Raw genomic sequence first — 19,390 nt, 5'->3', positions numbered from 1 at the left:
GTGGAGGTGGGGAGAGATGCTGAGTAGCACACCATTATCTAGTATTTCCTCCACATGGCTCAAATAGGAATAATCTCAAGAGATGAGGTGATAGTAAGATAAAGTAAAACAATTAGGCAGTGATGATTTTGGGGTATTTGTTACCTTTCCCTTTAACACAGTTTATGAATGAGGGGTGATACCTCAGAGCCTAGTCAGGGAGACGGCATCAAGCGGGAGCAGGGCTGTCGTGCAGTTTTGGTGGCAGGACTGCTTCTGCCAGGACAGGTGACAGTGGTCAGAGAAGGCGCTCCAGAGGTGGAGGTATTTGAAATACATCTTGAAGAACCTGCTGGAATTAGCCAGATAAAGAAGGGAGGCGAGATCATCCGAAGCAGAAGGGACAACATGGAGGCATGAAACCAAGGGCAACATCCTGATCTGTGAGGAGCTGTCTGCGGTGGAGCATGGGAGGGTTCCAGGAAGGGACCAGGCTGCTGAGGAGGGGTCAGAGCCATCCTGGAAGGCCCTGGCTCATGTAGGAGAGCGTAGGCTCTTCCCTTTAGGCAGGGGGAGCCATCAGAGAGTTTAAAGATAGCGTGATGTGATCAGAAATAAGTGTTTAGAAAGATCACCCTGGAGGCTTATGGTGAAGGAGATTGGAGACCTGGCTCCATGCCTCCAACCCTCTCTCCGTGGCTCCCTCCTGAGTACCAGCAGCTGGATGAGTTTTCACTCGCCTAAAAGCCCTATAAGCACCAGTGGGTCCTCAAGGCCAGGCTACAGAATGGTGCCAGCCTAGCAGCCTCAGAATCTCCCATAAAGTTGCTAAAAATACAGATTCATAGGCCCCACTCCCTAGCTATTTGACAGTACATTTGGGGTAAGGCCAGGAATATGTTTTATATATTTTAAGTATGATTCCCATCTGATGTTGATGCTCAGGCAGGACAGGGCTGAGATTTGGTGAGGGGGCTAGCAAACCTGGGTGATACTGCCCAGAGCAAAATGAAATCCAATTAAATACCCTCCATGTTTCCGTGAACAGACAGCTCTCCTAGGAAGTAGAGATGGAGGTAATCCTGTGTCAAACAGGTGGTTCAGATAGACGTAGGAAAGGAGGCCTGATGTTGTGGGGAGAACATGAAATTTCGAGTCCCATGGGTCCTGTGTCAGTCAGTATAGCATGACTAAGCCAGACACCCTCCTGGACCTCAGTTTTCTCATCTGGAAAATGGGAGGGCTGGCAGCATGGGGGCAGGAGGACACATAGGCGTCTGCCAGTCCTCAAATGCGGTTTTGTAACCCTTGGTGTCCCCTGTGTTGCAGGCTACGAGTCCAGGGCATGCAGCGACTCTGAGGAATCTTCTGAAATGGACTGCGTGCTGGAACCTCTCACTGACCGACGCCTGCCAAAGCTGTGCCCCTGCAGACCGCTCCTAAAAGAGGAGCAGCCTCCCAGGGACAGCCCCACGCCCGAGGTAGCCAGGAGAGGCCCGAGCACCTGCGGGACCAGCAGCATGACAGACAGTGCTGAGTCCGAAGCGTCCGACTCGGCTAACACCGAGAGCCGAGGCTGTCGGACCAGCGGCTCCAGCGAGTCCATGGATGCCCTGGAAGAGGATGACTTGGACGCCTGCTCTTCCAGCACGTCCGGCTTCTTCCACTTTGGCTCGCCAGGCTTCCCAGAGGGGCTTGATTCTGACAGCCAAGAGAAGAGGAGCAGGATCGAAACCAGCGGCTTTCTCTGTCTCTTGGACCTGGCCCAGAAAGCCAGCCCTCAGTGCCAGAAGATGGAGCTTTCTGAGAGTCCCGCTCCTGGCACATTCAGCTGGGGACCAGAACCGAGTGCTGCCAGACTGGACCCCCGGCTGTATGAGGGCAGCCGGACTGACTACTATAGCCTGTGCTCCAGTGTTTCCCCAGCCAGCCACCTGAGTGACAGCTCAGAGAGCATGGCTTCCCGGCAGGGTGGGGGCCCGCCAGGCGGGGGCCAGCAGGGTTGGATTGAGGCCCAGCCCAGCTCCACGCCGGAGGCCCTGGCCCCTGCTTGTGAGGATGGCAGCTCGGATGAGGAATACTATGATGCAGCTGACAAGCTCACACCCCCAGACATCCTCTCAGGTGAGCCCTCCTCAGCAGGTCTGCAGATTCAGCAGGCAGCTCCTGAGTACCCACTGGGGGCAGGGACCAAATTTGAGGGGGAAACACTTGAGTAAAGTAATGTCATGGTCATCTTTTGAGGAGGCTGCCCTGGGCTCAGTGGACTCAATTACAGGCACCATCACTTCAGGTCAGGTGTACAAGGGAGGTTCAGAGAACTGTGGGCAAGCAGAGATGTGAGGCATTCATTCAACAGTGGAAATCAGGAAGGCTTCCCAGAAGAGGTGGCAAATGGGCCGAGCCTTGTGAGGTAGACAGAATTTACATAGGAAGAAAAGGGATTGACGGGAGTGCCAGCAGAGGGAAGCAGCTGTGTCATTCTTGACTCTGAAACTCCATTAAATGAGGTCTTGAAACAAGATGAACCTACCTGACAGGGCACTGGTGGGCCCTTAAGGGACATAAGAAGGCAGGAGAGATTTGTTGGTCATGCTCTTCTCAGGTTCCTCATTTCTCCCTCCACACAGAGTGTGGGAATCTTTCCACACGGAATGACTTCCCAGCTGACCTGAGATCCTCGCAGGACATGGAGAGAGGGGGGTAGGAGAGGGGAGGGGGAGGGAGAGGCTGCATGCTGCAGATAAAAAATTGGGAAATAGCACACAGACATTGAGGGTGACCTACGAGGAGCTGGGGAAGCTACAGCCCTTGTATTTCTGTTTCAGACCCTTCCTGTTGCTCTCTGCCCTCCAGTGGTTTCCCATGGCTCATGGAAGAAAAGCCAGCTGCTTAGCAGCCCTGGGAGGCTCTTTGAGGCCGTCTGTGGCGTGGCCTCTGCCTGTGTCTCTTCTTCTCCTGAGCCCTCTTTCTGCATTCCTGCCCAACAGACCTCCTTGCTGGTCTTTAAAAGTTCTTTAGCTCTTCCCACCCCGGCTTTTGCACATGCAGCTCTTTCTGCCTGAAACACCCCCTCACACTGATCTTTGGCTGCTGATACCTATCCATCTATCAGGTCCCACCTGGAAATTCACTTTTTCCAGAAATTTTAACCAAACCACCAAGACGAGGGCAGACCTCCCACCCCTGTTACCTGTTCCTACAGCACCCTGGGTGCTTTCTGCCTGGCACTTAGCACTGCCTGTCATTATTTATATATTTGTGTGATTTTGTGTTGCTGTTTCTCTCTCTCACTAGATGGAGAGCATAGGCGTTGTACATTTCTCACTCATCTCTTTGTGACCAGCACATAGTGCCTGACAGTTGTTGCTAAGTGGATGAAGGAGCTCTGCACCATCTACCCTGAGTGCATTAACTGGTTGTGGCCCTAGGGAAAGGAGAAACCCATGGCTAGATTGTGCACTGTTCCCCAAAGAACCCAGCCAACTGCCGTCCACGCCCCGAGCCTTGCCCTGTTGGGCCAGCCATTGTGCTGGGGGCATGATGGGAGCACGACAGACCATCAGTCAAGGCCTTTCTCTAGACAAGGACATAAGTCCATACTAGACACTCCCTTTCTTAGAGAGAGTCAGTGTGTTCCTGGGGAGACAGCCCAGAACTGGGACTCCTGGCCCCTGACTCTGTGGGAGCCCCTTTTAGGCCTCTGTGGCTGTAGGTAGCCTAAGGCAGCAGCTCCAAAACGTGACTGGCCATCAAAGTCACCCAAGGGACCTGGTTTAAATACTATAGAGTCTTAGGTCCCAGCCTCAGCGACTCTGATTTGAGGTCTGAGGAGCAGCCTGAGATTTGATAAGGGGTTTAACCAAGTGCCGCCAGGTTGGAAACAACTGGTGCGAGCCCTCTGATTCTCAGGTGCCTGGCAGTGATCCTCACTCCTTCGGGCTGATTCCGAGGACTTCTTCACAGAAGTGCTTCTCTGCTCAAAGAGATCCACCCTGGTGCGCACGAAACCCTGCACACCTGCAACTAAGAGTCGTGGCCACTTTTTGTCAAAAGAAAGCTCCTTCAGAGCCCTCCCACATGTAACGACAATAATAGCAGCAGCAGCAGTTCCCCTCAAAGTGAGCACCTGCGGGCCTTGTGCTAGGTGCCTGATAGGCATGAACGCACTTAACCTACATGGCAGTGTTGTTTGGTACGATGGGTATGGATTGACTTGGGTTAACGTAGCACAGCATGAAGAAAAAGTGTTAAAGGACATAAGATAGTTTAGAGAATTGCCAGCAAAGGTGAAGAACTGCTTCGGACACAGGCAGCAACCAGGCCAGGAGGCTGGGTTGTGAGAGTCCTGGTCGCATTGTCAGAATACTGTGGCTGTAAAGAATGCGCTCTACTTTTATTATTATTATTATTATTATTATTATTATTATTATTATTATTATTATTATTTTAAATCAATGTGTTTTGAGTTTGAAATTCTAGGAAATACGTGACTGACTTTCTGGGTTGTAAATCTGATCACTTGACAGGGCACCTTCACTGATAGTTCCAGCAGACTGTAATCAGTGGGGAGATGTCATTCCCTAAAAGGAAGTTGTGGTGACCAAAAGACAATGAAATGGATCTTGGGCAACCAAGAATCAAAAAATGTGTACCACAGTTATTAGCCCCATCTTTCAGATAAGGAAATTGAGATCACAATTTAACTTGCCCAGGGTTACACAGCCCAGCCAGGATTTGTAAGCCTCTTGGTTTTTCTGCTTTTTATGTATGTTTTCCTCTTTTGACTCTCAGAGCCCAGAGCCATTTCTGCTGCAGAACCCAGTGCCACAAGCTTGCAGAGTGAGGCTAGCACTTGCAGCCCCGAGGACAGCCTGAATTCTGGACCAGATGGACGAGAGACAGGCAGAAGGGGAGGGGTGAAGAAGTATGCCAAGACCCTGAGAAAAAGAAGGTCTTTCCTACAGACCGACTACACCTGTCAGGTCTCATTTCCCCTGGTGCCCTCAGCCTCCCTAGAGAGCATGGACGACGTGTGCTACTACGACAGGGAGCCCTACCTGGCCCTTGGTGCACCTTCCCCAACTGTGTCCTCTCTGCAGGACATGCAAGGTGAGCCAGGCCTCCTGGAGACCAAGGCCCTGGGGCTGCTGGCTCCCCTGAGGGAGGCCAAGAGCAAAAACCCAGCCTCCCGGGTGATGGAGATGGAGCCTGAGACCATGGAAACCAAATCTGTCATTGACTCCCGAGTGTCCTCTATTTCTGCTATCCGCCTCCGGATGGACCCCAATCATAAAGAGAATTCTGGGGGTGCCCCTGAGACTGCCACTGTTGCCAGTTGCTCAGCAAGTGCCCCTGACTGTTCCAACCCAAGTTCATCTGGCTCAGATACTGCTCAGATAGGGCCTTCCCAAACCATACCTCCATTTCAAGACTCGGATGGCAGTGCCCCCGAAGAACTCTCCATAGAGCTTGGGGACAGCACCTCTTCCCTCTCCAGTGCTGACCCGAACCCAGACAGAGTCTACTTGACCATCAGCCTGGGGCCACATGTCTCTCAAGGCGACACACTAGAGCAGGGAGGAGTCCAGCTGGAAACAGGATTAGGATCTTTGTTTACAAATCATATGCAAGAAACTGCCCCCCAATACACAGAGCCTTTGTTGTCTCCTGGAGACAGGCCTAGAAGTGGTGAATGTGAAATAAATTCAGGAGAGAAGATGGCTTCTTTCCCTCCAAAGGAGGAGCCACAAGGACAGCTTTCTTTGGAACATGATCGAGAAGTGACAAACAAAACGGGCACCAATGTATTTCCTGATGAATCTGGGAAGGACTCAGGCAACCCTAAGGGTCACGTGTCGGATGCTATTCCACAGACTATTGGTGTCATTGCTCCAGATGGTGGAATAATAGCCTCCCTCTCCTTGGAGACTCCTGTAACAGGGACTGAACTGACCCCACCACACTCCCGCACGGACCCCAAAGGACAAAGCAGAGAAACCGCAGGCCAAGCCTGCCAGGCCCAAGGACAAAAACTATTGGCAGAGCTGGATTTAGACCCTGATTTCCTCCTTGAGAACCAGACCATTCCATCAGCCTTCCCTCTAGAGGGGGTCAAAGCAGAGCCCCTTAACCATGTGATAGGGGAAGACACAGTCTCCAGGGATACTCCTCAGCAGGTCTGTTTTAACCCAGGTCTTCCTGTGCTAAAACCACTACCATGTCCCCAAGAGGATCCCCATTTAGAAGTTTCAAACCATCGTTCACTGTCAGAAAGCAAAGATAAAAGTCCTAGCATCTGCCTTTCTGCTGAGAAGTCTTTCTTGTGCTTTGCCCCAGAAAGCCATCCTAACGTTTCTGCCAGTCTCAGGATGGCCACATCTTTGGGGTTTGCTGGGGTGAATGAGACAGTGGCCCCTAGGATTGGGATGGAGCAGTGCAGCTGCCAGTTCTCCTATGCCACATGCTTCCGCAGCCTGCAGCCTGAGACAGAGGAAGAAGACAGGGACTCAGAAGCACACCCCACAGCCCCCCTCACCTCACCGCCCTCTGCGGGAAGCCAGCTGGCCCTGCCCTGGAGGCCTGCCAGGGCCCACAGCTGCAGCGCCGAGCCCCTGTCGAGGAACAGCCACATCTGGCCAGAGTACTGCTCCAGGGCTCTGAGACAGCTGAAAGCTGCCCCCGCCAGTACCCCCGAGGGCTTCATCCGACTCACAGAGAGCTTGCTGGAATTACAAGACATTTTAGAAGCTTCCTGGGGGAATGGGAACAAACATCCTCCAGAGAAGTGCACTTGGCACTTTTCTGAAAGCCGGAGCCACCTCTGCATGGGCTCCCAGAAGCTCCTACTGAGCTGTCAGCATGTGATCAGAATGGACCAGTCCCCAGAAGAGATGCAGGGGGCTGTGCATGACACCTTCCAGCACCTGGTCCAGCTGGCTGGCCTGTGCTTCCAGTTCACGGACTGCAGCCGCTGCTCTGCCCGCCACAGGGAAGCAGCAGGGAACCTGAGGGACGTGGTGTACACCTACCACCGGTTTGTGGAGGCTGCCAAGCTGACCTGCGAGAGAGGCTACCACGACCTGAGTGTGAAACTCTTGGCCCGTCAGTGCACGGCCCTGACGGCCGCCGTGTTCGGTTTGACACAGAAGTTTCGGGCATCCACTGCCCTGTGAGCAGGCCGCCTGCCCAGGCCCCCTGTCTTGTCCTGGACACTTCCCTGAGATGCCCTTTCCATCCTTCCACCCACCCCTCTCAAATGTTTACTATTTAGAGTATTCAAATAAACTGCTGCTTACTCTTGGCCTGAATCATGCAAAGTGATGATAGGTTTGGGTCAAAACAGTCACTCATATTCATTCCACATTCGCTCATTGAATACCTCCTCTGGGCCAGGCCATTTGCTAGGAGCCTAGGATATAAAGAATAATAGATAAGTCCCTCCCTGGTCAGGATGCTCACAGACCCTCTGGGGATACAGATAAGTAGATTACCATCAATAAAGTGTGTACCCTAAAAGGAGCATAACCTGGGGGGTAGGGGGGTGGGGGTGGCAGCAAGAAGTCACAAACTGTCCCAAGAAGGCAGAGGTGAGGGAGGAAGGTGGGGGTCATTGAAAAACATAATCTCTTACCACACTGATTTGGCAATAACCTTTGCAACTAGAAGTGACTATATGTGATATTTGATATTATAGATTCTACCTTCATAAGTTCTGGTTTTCAACACCTGTACCAGGGGTCCTGGTACTCTTGGCTGACTTGCTGTGACAAGCACAGGTTACCACTGGGTGACAGTAAGTTCCTTAGCTTCATGGCCACACTCATGCTGGTGTGCACCGTGCTTTATCTGAAATTTACTGCACCCCTCAATCTCATACCCTATTTTTGTTTTAAATTACTAAAAAGGCAAATATTAAAGCCTTGAATTAGATTTGCCTTTTAAAGACTAACATTAGAGCAAAATAAATATATTCATTTTTACCTTTCTTTTTAATCCCAGCTGAGCCAGTTAATCCCAGTTAACCTTGGTGGGACCTTGGACAAACTACTTAACCTCTCAGTGCTTTGGTTTTCTCTTCTGTAAATTGGGGATACTAATAGTACCTGCTTTGTAGGGTAGAAATCTAATAAATACTCAATCTAGTAAATACTCAGTAATAACCCCCCAACTTTTATGGATGCCTCTGCTAGTCTGAAATCCTTCCCTGCATTTTGTTTTCAGACTCCAGGAAAACTGATTTCAAGATACCCGTGTGATACTTTTTTATCCTAGCTTCTCTGTCCAGGCCAAAGGTGGTTTAGACACTCACCTTGGGCTATGAGTTCATTCAAGGGGTCCTCTTGCCTCTCTGGTGCTCCTGATCAATTGTGAGCTCAGTTCTGCCTCTGCAGTTCCTCTCCTCTAGGGTTCCCCAGTTCCTCTCCTTCATCCAGCAAAAGCAGGAACAGAGATGAAGGTATTCAGTCACCTACCCAAGCTCTAGCCAATCAGAAGGCATGCAATACTTTGGGAGAAAAGACATCGTTCCCAACCTCTGTTACTAGTTACTTGTTAACTAGTAACCAGTTAACCAGTACTTGTGCCAGTAAAAGATTTATTTTCTTAGAGGCCTGTTTCTTTTCCACAGAATACTTTGAATAAAATTTAAATAAGGTTCTTGAACACAGATTTGAAGTGATTTCATGGCAATGAAAAATAGAACCAATAGGACACCGAAATAATAAAAATTGTATGATGTTAAAAAGAACTTGAGTGCCTTTCCCACCAGAAAAGCTATGAAGAGCTATATAATATTTATGTGAACATTGTCCATATGTTCACAAATTCAGGGTAGGAACTCAGGATTTCAACTCAATCAGGACTTGAATCCTGGCAGTGTTGTTATAGGCCCTTCTCTGAGCCTTAGGTTCCCCATCTGACAAAAGAAAATAGTAATCTTCATTTATGAGGACCTACAATGTACCAGGTGCCTTGAATACATTTTGTTATCAACAATGCTAAAGTGGAGATTTTTATATAATATACACTCAGCATTATTGAGAGAAATAATTATGGAAGGCAGTGAAGCCTCCAGCTTAAGCACTCAAATGTTGGTTTCCTTCTTTCTTTGCTTCCTCTCCCCTCAAATCCAGAACTTTCTAAGGTTGCTACAGTATGGCGCTGGTATTTTCCTCTGCAGTTCTCACGGGGAGTACTAAGTCCCAGAAGCTCTGGGAAACTCCTTATTTCTTGTTGAGACGCTAAAGTGCAGGGGGCATTGTCCTGTGTAGCACTTTCTTGGAGATACACAGCCCCCTACATGAGATAGGCAAGGTGGGACTGCCTACTCCACAATGCAAGTGTCAACTGTTTCATGATGCTGGACATTTACATTCCTCCTTCCTTTTCCCACCCACCATCATATTGGCTGATTCATTTCTTAAAACAAACATTTATGATACATCCATGCCAGGTGATGCCTGATACAGGATTATGGATGTAAATAATTGGGTGAGAATCCTGTCTTCAAGTGCTCTTGGTCCAAGAGATAAGATGACATGTGGAGATAGAGACTTACAACATCAGGCATGGTGTGCTCAGGGCCACCAAAGAACAGTTAAAATGTATGAGAGCTCAAAGGAAAGAAGTCACTGTTGGGTGAGGGCAGAGTAGTGACCATGGAAGACTTCCTGTGGGAGGCAGCATTAATTAGAACTATTTGTCAGAAGTATTTTTGAGTAGCTATTGTGTGTCAGGCTCTGGATTTGACAGATGAGAAGGTAAGTTTTGGAAGTGTCAAGAAAGGAGAAAAATACTCATTTGTTTATTCTGTCAAGAAATATTTACTGTGTAGTGGCACTGGGAATACAATCAACATGATAGATGTAGTCCCCTCAGGAAAAAAAATAAATAACTGATTGATGGGTAACATAAAGAAAATGAAGCATACCAAGATGGGGGTGGGATGAGCCAGTCTTACTTCTGGTGATCAGTAAAGGCCTCTCTGAAGAAAGAATGTTTAAGCTGAAGTCTAAAGGATGAGGAGGAGCCAGCCATGGAAAAAGAGGAAAGGGAACAGTATTTTATCTGCAAAGGCTTTTGGTGTGTTGGAAGCATTTGAAGAAGACAAGTGACTGGAACACAGCAAGCTGGAGGAAGAGTGATAGATGATGAGGTTGGAGGGGCAGCCGGGAACCAGGCTATGCAAGGCCTTGGGAAGGTTAGATTTTACATCCCAGTTTGATGGGAAGCCACTGAGGGGTTTGCAGTAGGGAAGACACGATAATCATCTGGCAAATGGATGGGGGCTGGGTGGGGCTGGGGGAGCAGGCAGTGACACCAGCTAGGAGGACTTTGCCATGGAGAAGTACCCCTGAGCTCATTCAAAAGTGAAGAAACACAAGAACAGTGGCAGACAGGGATGAAAGGTATCCAGTACCACTGAGTGCAAGGTGCAGGGACTGGCAGGTATGGTGGGAGCCACTGAAGACTGTTTGAGTCACTTTGCAAGCCCTGCTGAAGGGGAAGCCAGGACCAGCTTTTGAGCACAGACAAGACGTTAGAGCTAGGTTTTAGAAAAAGCCTTCTGGGGGGGAAAATGCTTAGTTTTAGCATTTGAAAATAACTCCAGTGGCAAATAAAGAATCCACTGGAGCATGGCTTGGGGACTGGGTAGGAGGTGCTGAAGGAGCTGTGGAAAGAAAGTCCAGAGAGGGAAACTAGGGGGCCAAGGAGGGGTCCAACAGGCTGTGGTTTCTTGGGTGGGAGATATTTCAGGCTCGTTCTGGTAGGGTCTCTCTGCAAGGGTGAGACTCCTAGGACTGCAGCAATGAAAGGAAGAATGACTGATAGTTTTGATCAAGACAAGGCTTGGGCAAGTCGCTTCAGATCCCTGAGCCTCAGTTTCCCCATGGATATGTGAGGAGAGATAGAGAAGGGCAAGGGGCAAGAGGCTAGACTCACTCTTTGCCTGCGCGAGCCCGGACAGCTCTACTGTGAGCCTGGACAGCCAGGTACGGTGAAGGGGAATGTGTGCTCAGGTAAGGGCTGTGTCAGCTCGTGGGCCCTGCTGGTTGTGGGGAAGCCCAGGGGAGGGCAGACTGCGAGATGAGGGCTGGTTCAAGTCTGGCTTCAGCCCAGGTTCACAATGTCCAATCCTTGACAGCCATCAAAGCTGGCTGGTCACCTGAACAGCCCCTGTGGGGTCGGCAAGTGGCTGGGATTATAATCCTCACCTAACTGGGAAATAGGCTCCGAGAGGCGCGGCAACACTTCGGGCGGGACGCAGCACCCTGGTGCCAGGTGGGGCTTGGAAGCCCAAGCCTCCGCTCTGGCCCCGCCCCCGCACACCGAGCAGCGGGGCGGAAACCTACAATACCCAGAATGCCTTTCGGAGAGGGGCAGGAATCGGAAGTGAGGCCGGAGGCGGGGTCTGGTGTGCGCCGCCGCTGCCGGAGGTGACGGGATCAGGTATTCCCGGGGCTCGCTCGGGGGCGGGGTAGAGGCCAGGGGCTCTAGGCCGGCCCTGCGGCCGCATTCGCAGGTGGAGAGCGCGTTTAAGTGTGGCCTGTGTCCCACACCATTTTGGTGCTTTCCCTTCCTGCCTCCCCTCGCACTCGCACTCGCAGCCTGTGCGCCAGGCGGGGCCCACAGGCGGGGTCCTTCCAGCCTGGGTTCCAGGCTTTCTAGCGCTGAAGGTGCCTGAGGCGTGGAACCAGCTTCGGGGGACCAAAATTTAGAATGAGGAAATGAGAGAAGCGCGCAGAGACTGATCCATCACATAGCGTCTAGGGATCTGCTCATCTGGTGGGACTTGGGTTAGAAAACTCAGAAATGGGGGTAGGTGGGGGATTTATTAATGAAGCAAGTATTGAGCATTTATTATGTACCAAGTCCTTTTCTAGGCGTAGAGGACATAGTGAACAAAGCAAACAGAACACACGATATAGGAATGGGGAAGTTCCAACAACAACAAAATAAGTAAAATGTGTGCCATGTTGGGTAGCAAAAATCTGAATGAAGTGAAAAAGGTAATCATGTAATTATCTAGGGCAGGGGTTGGCAAACTTTTGAGACGGAGGAGCCGGCATTGGAGGTACAGAGAACAGCAAGGCCCCGAGGTGGGAATACCTTTGATATGTTTGAGGAACACCAAGTGGACCAGACAGTGCAGAGGACAATAGAAGGCGGAGGTGGACCTTAATGATCAGTGTTGGCCATTGGAAGGATTTTTGACTATTGACTGCAAGGGAAATGGAGAATGCCGCATGGTTCTAGCAGAAGAGTGACATGACTATCAATCATTTAAGAAGCTTTTATTCTGCGAGGCTCAGTACTGAGTACTGGGGTTTGCACGTGAATTCTTTATCCTGTGTTCTCTGGAAGGGTTTGTAATCTGGTGGGCAAACAGGCAGACCAGCTATCATGCAAGGCTGAGTCAGATCATTGCAGCCCCATGAAGACAGAGTGAACTGTCATCCCCAAATCCTTGGCATGTGCTGTTAAGTCAGGTGTTTGGTAACTGATAATGATTAAGTAATTGAGGAGCTCCTAGACCCGTAATGGAGCCTCAGAAAACATTTTTTTCAATGAAGAAATGAAATGCTAAATCTGGGCATATATATATATATATATATATATATATATATATATATATATATATATATATATATATATATATATATATATATATATATATATATATGATGTCACACAGATTGATAGATTAGTGCTTCTTTGATGCCCAGCTTCACCTTTGCTTTCTAAGCATCACTAGGTGGCAAGCTCCGAATTAGTATTCACTGAGTTTCCATTCTGTGCTAGCCACTAAAGGTACAAAGGTGATAAAGAGGCGGTCCCTGTCCTCATGAGTGCCTGATCTGCTCTCTTATAGACTCTCCTGGTAGTGGTTGGAGTTGCCTTCATTTGCTTTTCAAGATCTCTGTATCCCAAGTTCCTGATCTGAAAAACATTCTCAGGGACTATAGGAATTTGGAAAGGTGAGAGATCCAAAGAGTAGAATTCGAAGGAAGGGAATCGGGGTGGTGGTGGTAAACTTCAGTTAATTCAACATACAGTTATTCAAACACTATAATTTGCAAGGTTCTATGAGCTGTTCTGTGTTTAGGTAAATGTAGGTACACGGTCCCTCCTGTAAAGGAATTCAGTTCAGTAGGAGAGAAAAGATGAGCACTGACCTCCCAATTTTTTCAACAGCAATGGAAAACTCTGCAGCCCCTCTTGGTACTCCAACTTCTCAGCCTGATTTCTCCAATGAAACATCTACATTCATTGCCCTCCAGTCATTCCCCAAAAGGGCCTGGCACAGAAGAGGAGCTCAATGAATATTTATTGACTGAATGAATGGACAAACACAAAAGGATAAAAAAGAATAAAAAATGCTATAGAGTTCAGAGGAGGAAGAGATCACATTGGCTGTTAACAAACTAGCATTCATTTAACAAATTTATATTTGTTTCCCCTAATAAAATGAGGTTGTTAGGTGTTGGACCAGTTTACCTTAAAGTTTTCATTTGTTCTTTTTTGAATGTCTAAATGCAGATGACACTGATGGTTGGCATAACAAAGTTCAGTCATCTAAAGGAACTATCATAACAGGTCTGGATATCTTTTGTTAAAAACGATATTCATATTCAACATCGCTGTTCGTATGTGAACAGTGCAACACTTTTCAAATGTTTAAGAATAACTTGGTATTTTCCTCATTTGTCTAGAAATGTTATGTACACTATTAAATTTTGTGTATGCCATACACTCATAGTGCCACAGACAGTGGTATAAATAAATATGTTAAAATTTGTACTGACTATTAAAGGAAGGATTTCTAAGTAAAAGTAAACTAGCCTAGGCAAGAAAATGAACACAAATTTCAAATCTTAAAATCTTTGCATTTTACTGTAAGTAAATNAATTATGAGTTCAGTAGTGCTGTTACAGTTTGGTGTGGTTCATGCATGGCTGAATGGAGATATAATTATGGATGAGGGAAGACTTAAGAGTATAATGCCAAGGAAATCTGTAGGCTTTGAAGAAAGCCTACAGAGTGTGTGAGGCTCTCAGCTCTCAAAATCCTGGATAGAGAGGCAAAGCATATAGGTAGGGATGTCAATGAGGAGATACTTGACTAGCTCCAGTCAAGAGGTACCTAGGCCTGAATTTACAAAATGGAGATGAAGAGGTGGACTTAGTGATAGAATCAAATAGGATCAAGCAACAAAAGACACATGTAAGGAGAGAAGGGGCAAAGAAACCAAAATTCTGGCTTGGATATATAGGAAGTGTGGCTATTCTACCTGAAAAGCCCAAACAGAAAACTTGAGGAAACACGACCACTCCTCTGTCAACTCCAGGAAGAAATTCTTGGGAAACAGTGATGTGACTGAAATTGTGAGATGACAGTCCCAGGACCTACGATCAGGATGGATGGATGGCGGAGAAGGCAATTTGCACCACTTAGCCCTCCTTCATTCCTAAGCCCCAGGCTTGCTTACTTCTTTATCCACTGAATATGGACAAAACAGATAACAACAGAGAGAACAGATATAACCTTTCAACTCAGAGATGAAACAACACCCAATATAGCAAATGTAACATAAGTATGTGGCTCTGGCCCCAGAGCTGGAGCATGGGAAGGAACTCTTAGAGGTAGGAACTCACAGATGCTCAACGATCATCCTATACAACTGGGAACAAAGGTCATGCTTTGGAGACAATTCAGGTTGCCTTCTAGCTATGTGAATGCTTTTCTTCTTTTGAAACCAAAGGTTCCCATCATTACCTGCACATTTGGTCTGTTTCTTTTCGTTGCACCTTCAAATGCCAAGTAAGACAAAGAAGCTGGCTCACTCCCTCCAACATCAACTTTGAATATATCTCCAGATTTAGCTGTCACTATGCCAATCACATGGTCTCCTTTCACTGGGACATACTACAAAAAAAGTCAGAATGAGAGAACAACCATAAATGACAATCATTTTCAAGGTACCTTGGAAGATATCTTCAGCAAATCCTTAGTGGTTACTTTATTATGCTTGTCATTAGAGATATTTAGAAAATATTTCAAAATTCTAGTTTACAAATTAATACAAATCTTACAACAAACTGGACNATTCCCCAATAAAAAATCTTTAAAAAAATAAAAATAAAATAAAAATATTTAACTGTGATTTACAGAAGGTGACGTTTCAAAAGGCCCGAGAACATTCTGTCAAGACAGCCCGCTTGCCGATCCAGGAATACATGATCAGACGCAAGAATGGGAAAAACTATCATTCAGAGATATTGGCCATCAATCAAGGTACTGCTCACATGTCCCGTGCTTAACTTAATGTTAGTTCTGGTGCTGCTTCTTTGAATCGTGTTTAAGTGTGAATGGCCCTTGAAGCAATCTCCCCTCACTGATGTGCTTGGACTTTATCACATGCACTTTATGGCATGTATTCTGGCCTCTCAAGAGGCATTTCTTATTTTCTTCCTTATCCCCAACATTGTTATAGTTGAAATTGTTGCCTTGGCCTAGAATACTCTGCCTTTAACACATCCTTGAGCAGAGAATTCCTATTTGTTCTTCAGGATTCAGTTCACAGTCATCTTGGCTGCTCCCGTCCCCCTCCCAGGCCATGTGGGCCCCTCCTTTGTGTTCCCACTGTAGTGTTCCTCTGTTGCAGCACTGCACTGTCCATTCACAGGCCTGTATTTCTCAGTGTAGGCTGAGGTCCTTGTGAGCAAGCAGGGCCTGTATCTTTGCCTGTTTCCCCAGGATCTAGTACCATGTGTGGTACAGAGTAGGTTTGTTGAATGAAATATCCCAGAATACTTTCTTCTTAGTCATGTACTAGTTTTTTTCCAGTGTGGTCACTGTGTTTTCTGTTTACCCTTCTAACAGTATTTGATATCCTGTCCACTTACTATGAGACTCAAAACTGGCCTGAAGCACTGAAGAAAGGAGTTTCTTCCAGAAAAGGCTTTGTTCTTCAGAACTCAGTGGAATAATGGGCAGCCCGATTGCAGCTGGAGGCGGCAAAGTTGCTGGAGGGGCCTTGACCAAAGAGCAGAGCAAACAGTGGCGATGGCACATATTCGCCTTTCCTTGCCATCTTGGATCTTCACTAGAATATCGGTTAATAATAAGAGGGACCACATTTTATGTATGCTTTTTTATCTCCCATAGTGCCTAGCTCACAGGAAGTGCCCAGATATATGTTAACTAAGTTAAAAAGTTTACATAACAAGGAATTAGCCCTTAAACTACATGGCTTTGGATGTGTTCATTCATTTTTCTATACATCTATTTGTGGAAAAACCTCTTTAGAGATAGGTTAAGTAATTATTGCTATATCCAGAGTTGTTCACTAAACTGGTATCATAAAGTTGTCTGATTTTCTCCTGCCTCCTTTGATCATGATTTCCCCCAGCTCAGTAATATGCTGTACATGTGCTTTGCAAGATCAGCTTGTCCTAACCCAGCCCTGCTTTAAGCTCCCATAGCACTTTGTTCCCGCCTGTGGCTCCTACCCCGTCTCCCGTTCCGAGTATGGGCGTGGAGGGCCTCTCTCTTCCTAACTGTAGCCTTCTAACTAGATCATTTGTGGGAGTATCTTTGTATCCTTCTGAGCCTTGTGCAAACTAGATTTTTCAAACATAATTATAACAAGTCAAATTGAAAAGCAAAAAAACAGTACTGATAAGTCTAACTTGAAAATAGCCAGAAAATACACTGCATCTGATACAAGCATGTTAGAGAACCTCTTATTACACAAATCTCAGTGATCCCTTTTCTCATGTCCTTGTTAGATACAGTTGCTTCAGTTACTCTGACCAGTTTGGGTTAGTCAACTTGATAGCTAAGCTGCTAGCAAATTCAGAAATGTATTCTGTATCTCAAAAGAACCAAAAGGGTCTCTGTCCTGTCCCCTCCCCTTCACAATTTAATCCTTCAGGAGCTATGATCACTTGATAAATTATATCGGTGTCTTTTTATTACTTAAAAACAGTCCAGTCTTCAGGAACATCTTTAGGAACACATCATGTTCCTTGGTCTTGATCAACATATTGAATGAATTCTATAATGTCATCTAAAAGGGACCTATCAATAGACTTCAGGGGTCTGTAATTCTTATCATATTCTCAGGGAGACCTATGACCCCAGAACCAGTGACCTNCTTGTTGTGGGGAGATTCCCTGGTGGGAGGTCTTCCTGCAATGTATGTATTTTAGTGGTCTCCCATTCTCCCTATTGGTGAAGGAAGGATTTCTACCCTGGGATCCTAGGGGTGGCTGAACACATGACACCTGACACTGGACAGGTAAGATTGATAGTCACATGTACTCAGCCTGGGGGAGGATGACACTGCATGCTATGCAGGGCCACATGAAGTTGCACTTGGGAACAGAATGAACAGGGCCTGTGGGAGGCAGGCTTTGTAGTATCAAGAGGATGGGGTGCCACTGTTTCATGCAGGAAGATGCGATTGGTTTGTTGGAATAATTCTGTGGATTGGCAGGAAATTGAAACCCACTGCTTGGGGATAAGTAGGAACTACACCTGGCCTCTTTGATTAAAAGGATTGTTTAGCTAGGGGACCAGAATTGAGAGAGGAACTTGTAGTTAGGCCATTCAAGGCTCACCCAGTTTCACCAGATGTCAAGACAACACAGCATTGGGCCTTAATTTTTGGCCTTACACCGCAAAACAAGTGTTTCCGTTTTCTAAGACCCTGCTTGCATATGGTGGTGTTTGCAAGTTTTTCAAAGAAATTAGGAAAACTGAAGGTCTACAGTTCTTACACGGTACCTCTAACTATAGCTCTCTGAAAAGGTTACCAGGAATTTCCTACTGTTTATATTGAGATACCAGCTTAAATCAAACTCAAAGCCTTTTTTTCTCTACTGAACCAAATCAGGCCAGATTGTCAAACTACTTTTCTGTTAGGTAAAGGACTCTGAATCAGGATGGAAAGTTAAGACTTCCAATCCTATTACATCTCCTGGAGTTAGGGAGAAGGTGCCAAGTTTATCTGATGGAGTATAAAAATGTCTGCAATGTAATCTAACCTCTTTTTAATAAATCATAAACATCACATGGTAAGATTTTAGATAAGAGGTAAAAGAACAATTTCACATATCATATTATATATATAACGGCAGGTCCACAAGGAGGGAGAGGCCTCACTTTTTCTACTAATGCACTTTTTCTCGACTAGTATTACCTTACCTTTCATCTATAAGGCGTGATGCCATGGGGTGTAACACGCAATCACGTGCTTATACTCCCACAGGAAAAGGGGTCATTCTGTTCATGAGATTTTCCAGTGTAGCTATCAGTGAACTCACCAAGTAACCATTTGTTGATAATGAATGTAGAAAGAAAGGGCATGTTTCCACTCTAAGTTGTCCTTATTTCTTTGAAGGAATTAAGTAGATTGGCTGGACAGATCCGAAGGTTGTATGGTTCAAATAAAAAAGCGGACAGGCCATTTTGGATCTGCCTCGCTGGATTCACGACAGACAGTCCCCTGTATGAAGAGTGTGTGAGGATGAATGATGGATTTTCTAGTTACCTGGTAAGCCTCATGTTGCATATTATTTGAATTGTCATCTAAAAAGTAGGCTTTTTACTTTTCCATATTTTGATATTAAATATATATATAAATATATAAATTATGTTTTCACTATTACAATTAAAAAAATAATAAAACCTCTTATCCATTCTTATACTTTAAATTTTTCACCCTTCCACTGCATTGGCAAATATTACCAGTACCGAGGACTGTATTTTTTTTTTTTATTATTTTTTATTGTGAAATACACATTTTTTAGAATTAGTTTCAGCTGTACAACACAGTGCAATAATTATACTTTTTACCCCTGAGGACTGTATTTTGTATCCTGTATATTATATGCTAGACTGTATACTCCAGTCAATGCCATGACTCCTTTTTTGTTCTCAGCAATACAGAATTAGGAAACAGGACTTTTGGAGGAAGAGCTAGAATCCCTATGGAAGTGATGTGGATTTAAGATGAGTTTTAGGGAGCCGGCTGAGTGGCGTGTTGGTTAAGAGCCGGCTTGGGACGCCAGAGGGCCTCGGTTCGGATCCCACATGAGGGCCAGTGACACTGCCCTCTACAGCTAAGATGCTGAACAACAGTTCAACCTGGAGCTGGGCTGCCGTGAGTCACTGTCGACTGCGTAGGCTACAGCCCCTGCTGCAGTGGGTTGCCATGGGCTACTGTATGTAGCCAGCAGCCAGCGTGAGCGGCCAGCAGCAGCCGTGAGCAACCGTCCAGAAGCCGGCAACTGATCTGCTTTGCCCGGGAAGAGAGCAATGATGGTGCCAACTTGGGCCAGTGAAGCGACATCCTCCACAACTAGACTGAAGAACAAAAGGACAGCAACTTGTCTGTTCCCCT

General features: G+C 46.7%; 3 protein-coding genes across 14 annotated transcripts in view; 2 read left to right on the top strand and 1 right to left on the bottom strand.

The window, feature by feature from the left end:
- FRMPD1 (FERM and PDZ domain containing 1) overlaps nt 1-7,289 on the top strand; it is a 76,579-nt gene extending 69,290 nt beyond the window's left edge. For all 8 annotated transcript variants that reach the window (XM_019649539.1, XM_019649538.1, XM_019649541.1 and 5 more), the window contains 2 exons: nt 1,309-2,103; nt 4,774-7,289. In XM_019649539.1, coding sequence (XP_019505084.1) covers nt 1,309-2,103; nt 4,774-7,154 — 3,176 coding nt within the window. In that variant the 3' untranslated portion in view covers nt 7,155-7,289. The remainder of the gene's footprint in view (nt 1-1,308; nt 2,104-4,773) is intronic.
- A 4,070-nt stretch (nt 7,290-11,359) lies between these two features.
- The window catches only part of TRMT10B (tRNA methyltransferase 10B), an 18,371-nt gene continuing 10,340 nt past the window's right edge, over nt 11,360-19,390 (top strand). The window contains exons 1-2 of one of the 4 annotated variants that reach the window (XM_019649520.1): nt 11,370-11,430; nt 12,854-12,959. The gene's annotated coding sequence lies outside the window, so the exon portion shown is untranslated. Of the gene's footprint in view, nt 11,431-11,491; nt 11,767-12,853; nt 12,960-19,390 lie in introns of those variants that run through there. The other 3 variants (XM_019649521.1, XM_019649519.1, XM_019649522.1) reach the window with 3 other exon arrangements.
- The window catches only part of EXOSC3 (exosome component 3), a 39,705-nt gene continuing 34,209 nt past the window's right edge, over nt 13,895-19,390 (bottom strand). For both annotated transcript variants that reach the window (XM_019649517.1, XM_019649518.1), the window contains exon 3: nt 13,895-14,907. In XM_019649517.1, coding sequence (XP_019505062.1) covers nt 14,710-14,907 — 198 coding nt within the window. In that variant the 3' untranslated portion in view covers nt 13,895-14,709. The remainder of the gene's footprint in view (nt 14,908-19,390) is intronic.

The sequence above is a fragment of the Hipposideros armiger genome, unplaced genomic scaffold, assembly GCF_001890085.2.
Source record: "Hipposideros armiger isolate ML-2016 unplaced genomic scaffold, ASM189008v1 scaffold_133, whole genome shotgun sequence".
NCBI classification, from domain to species: Eukaryota; Metazoa; Chordata; class Mammalia; order Chiroptera; family Hipposideridae; genus Hipposideros; species Hipposideros armiger.
This window is presented reverse-complemented; position numbering and strand designations above follow the sequence as displayed.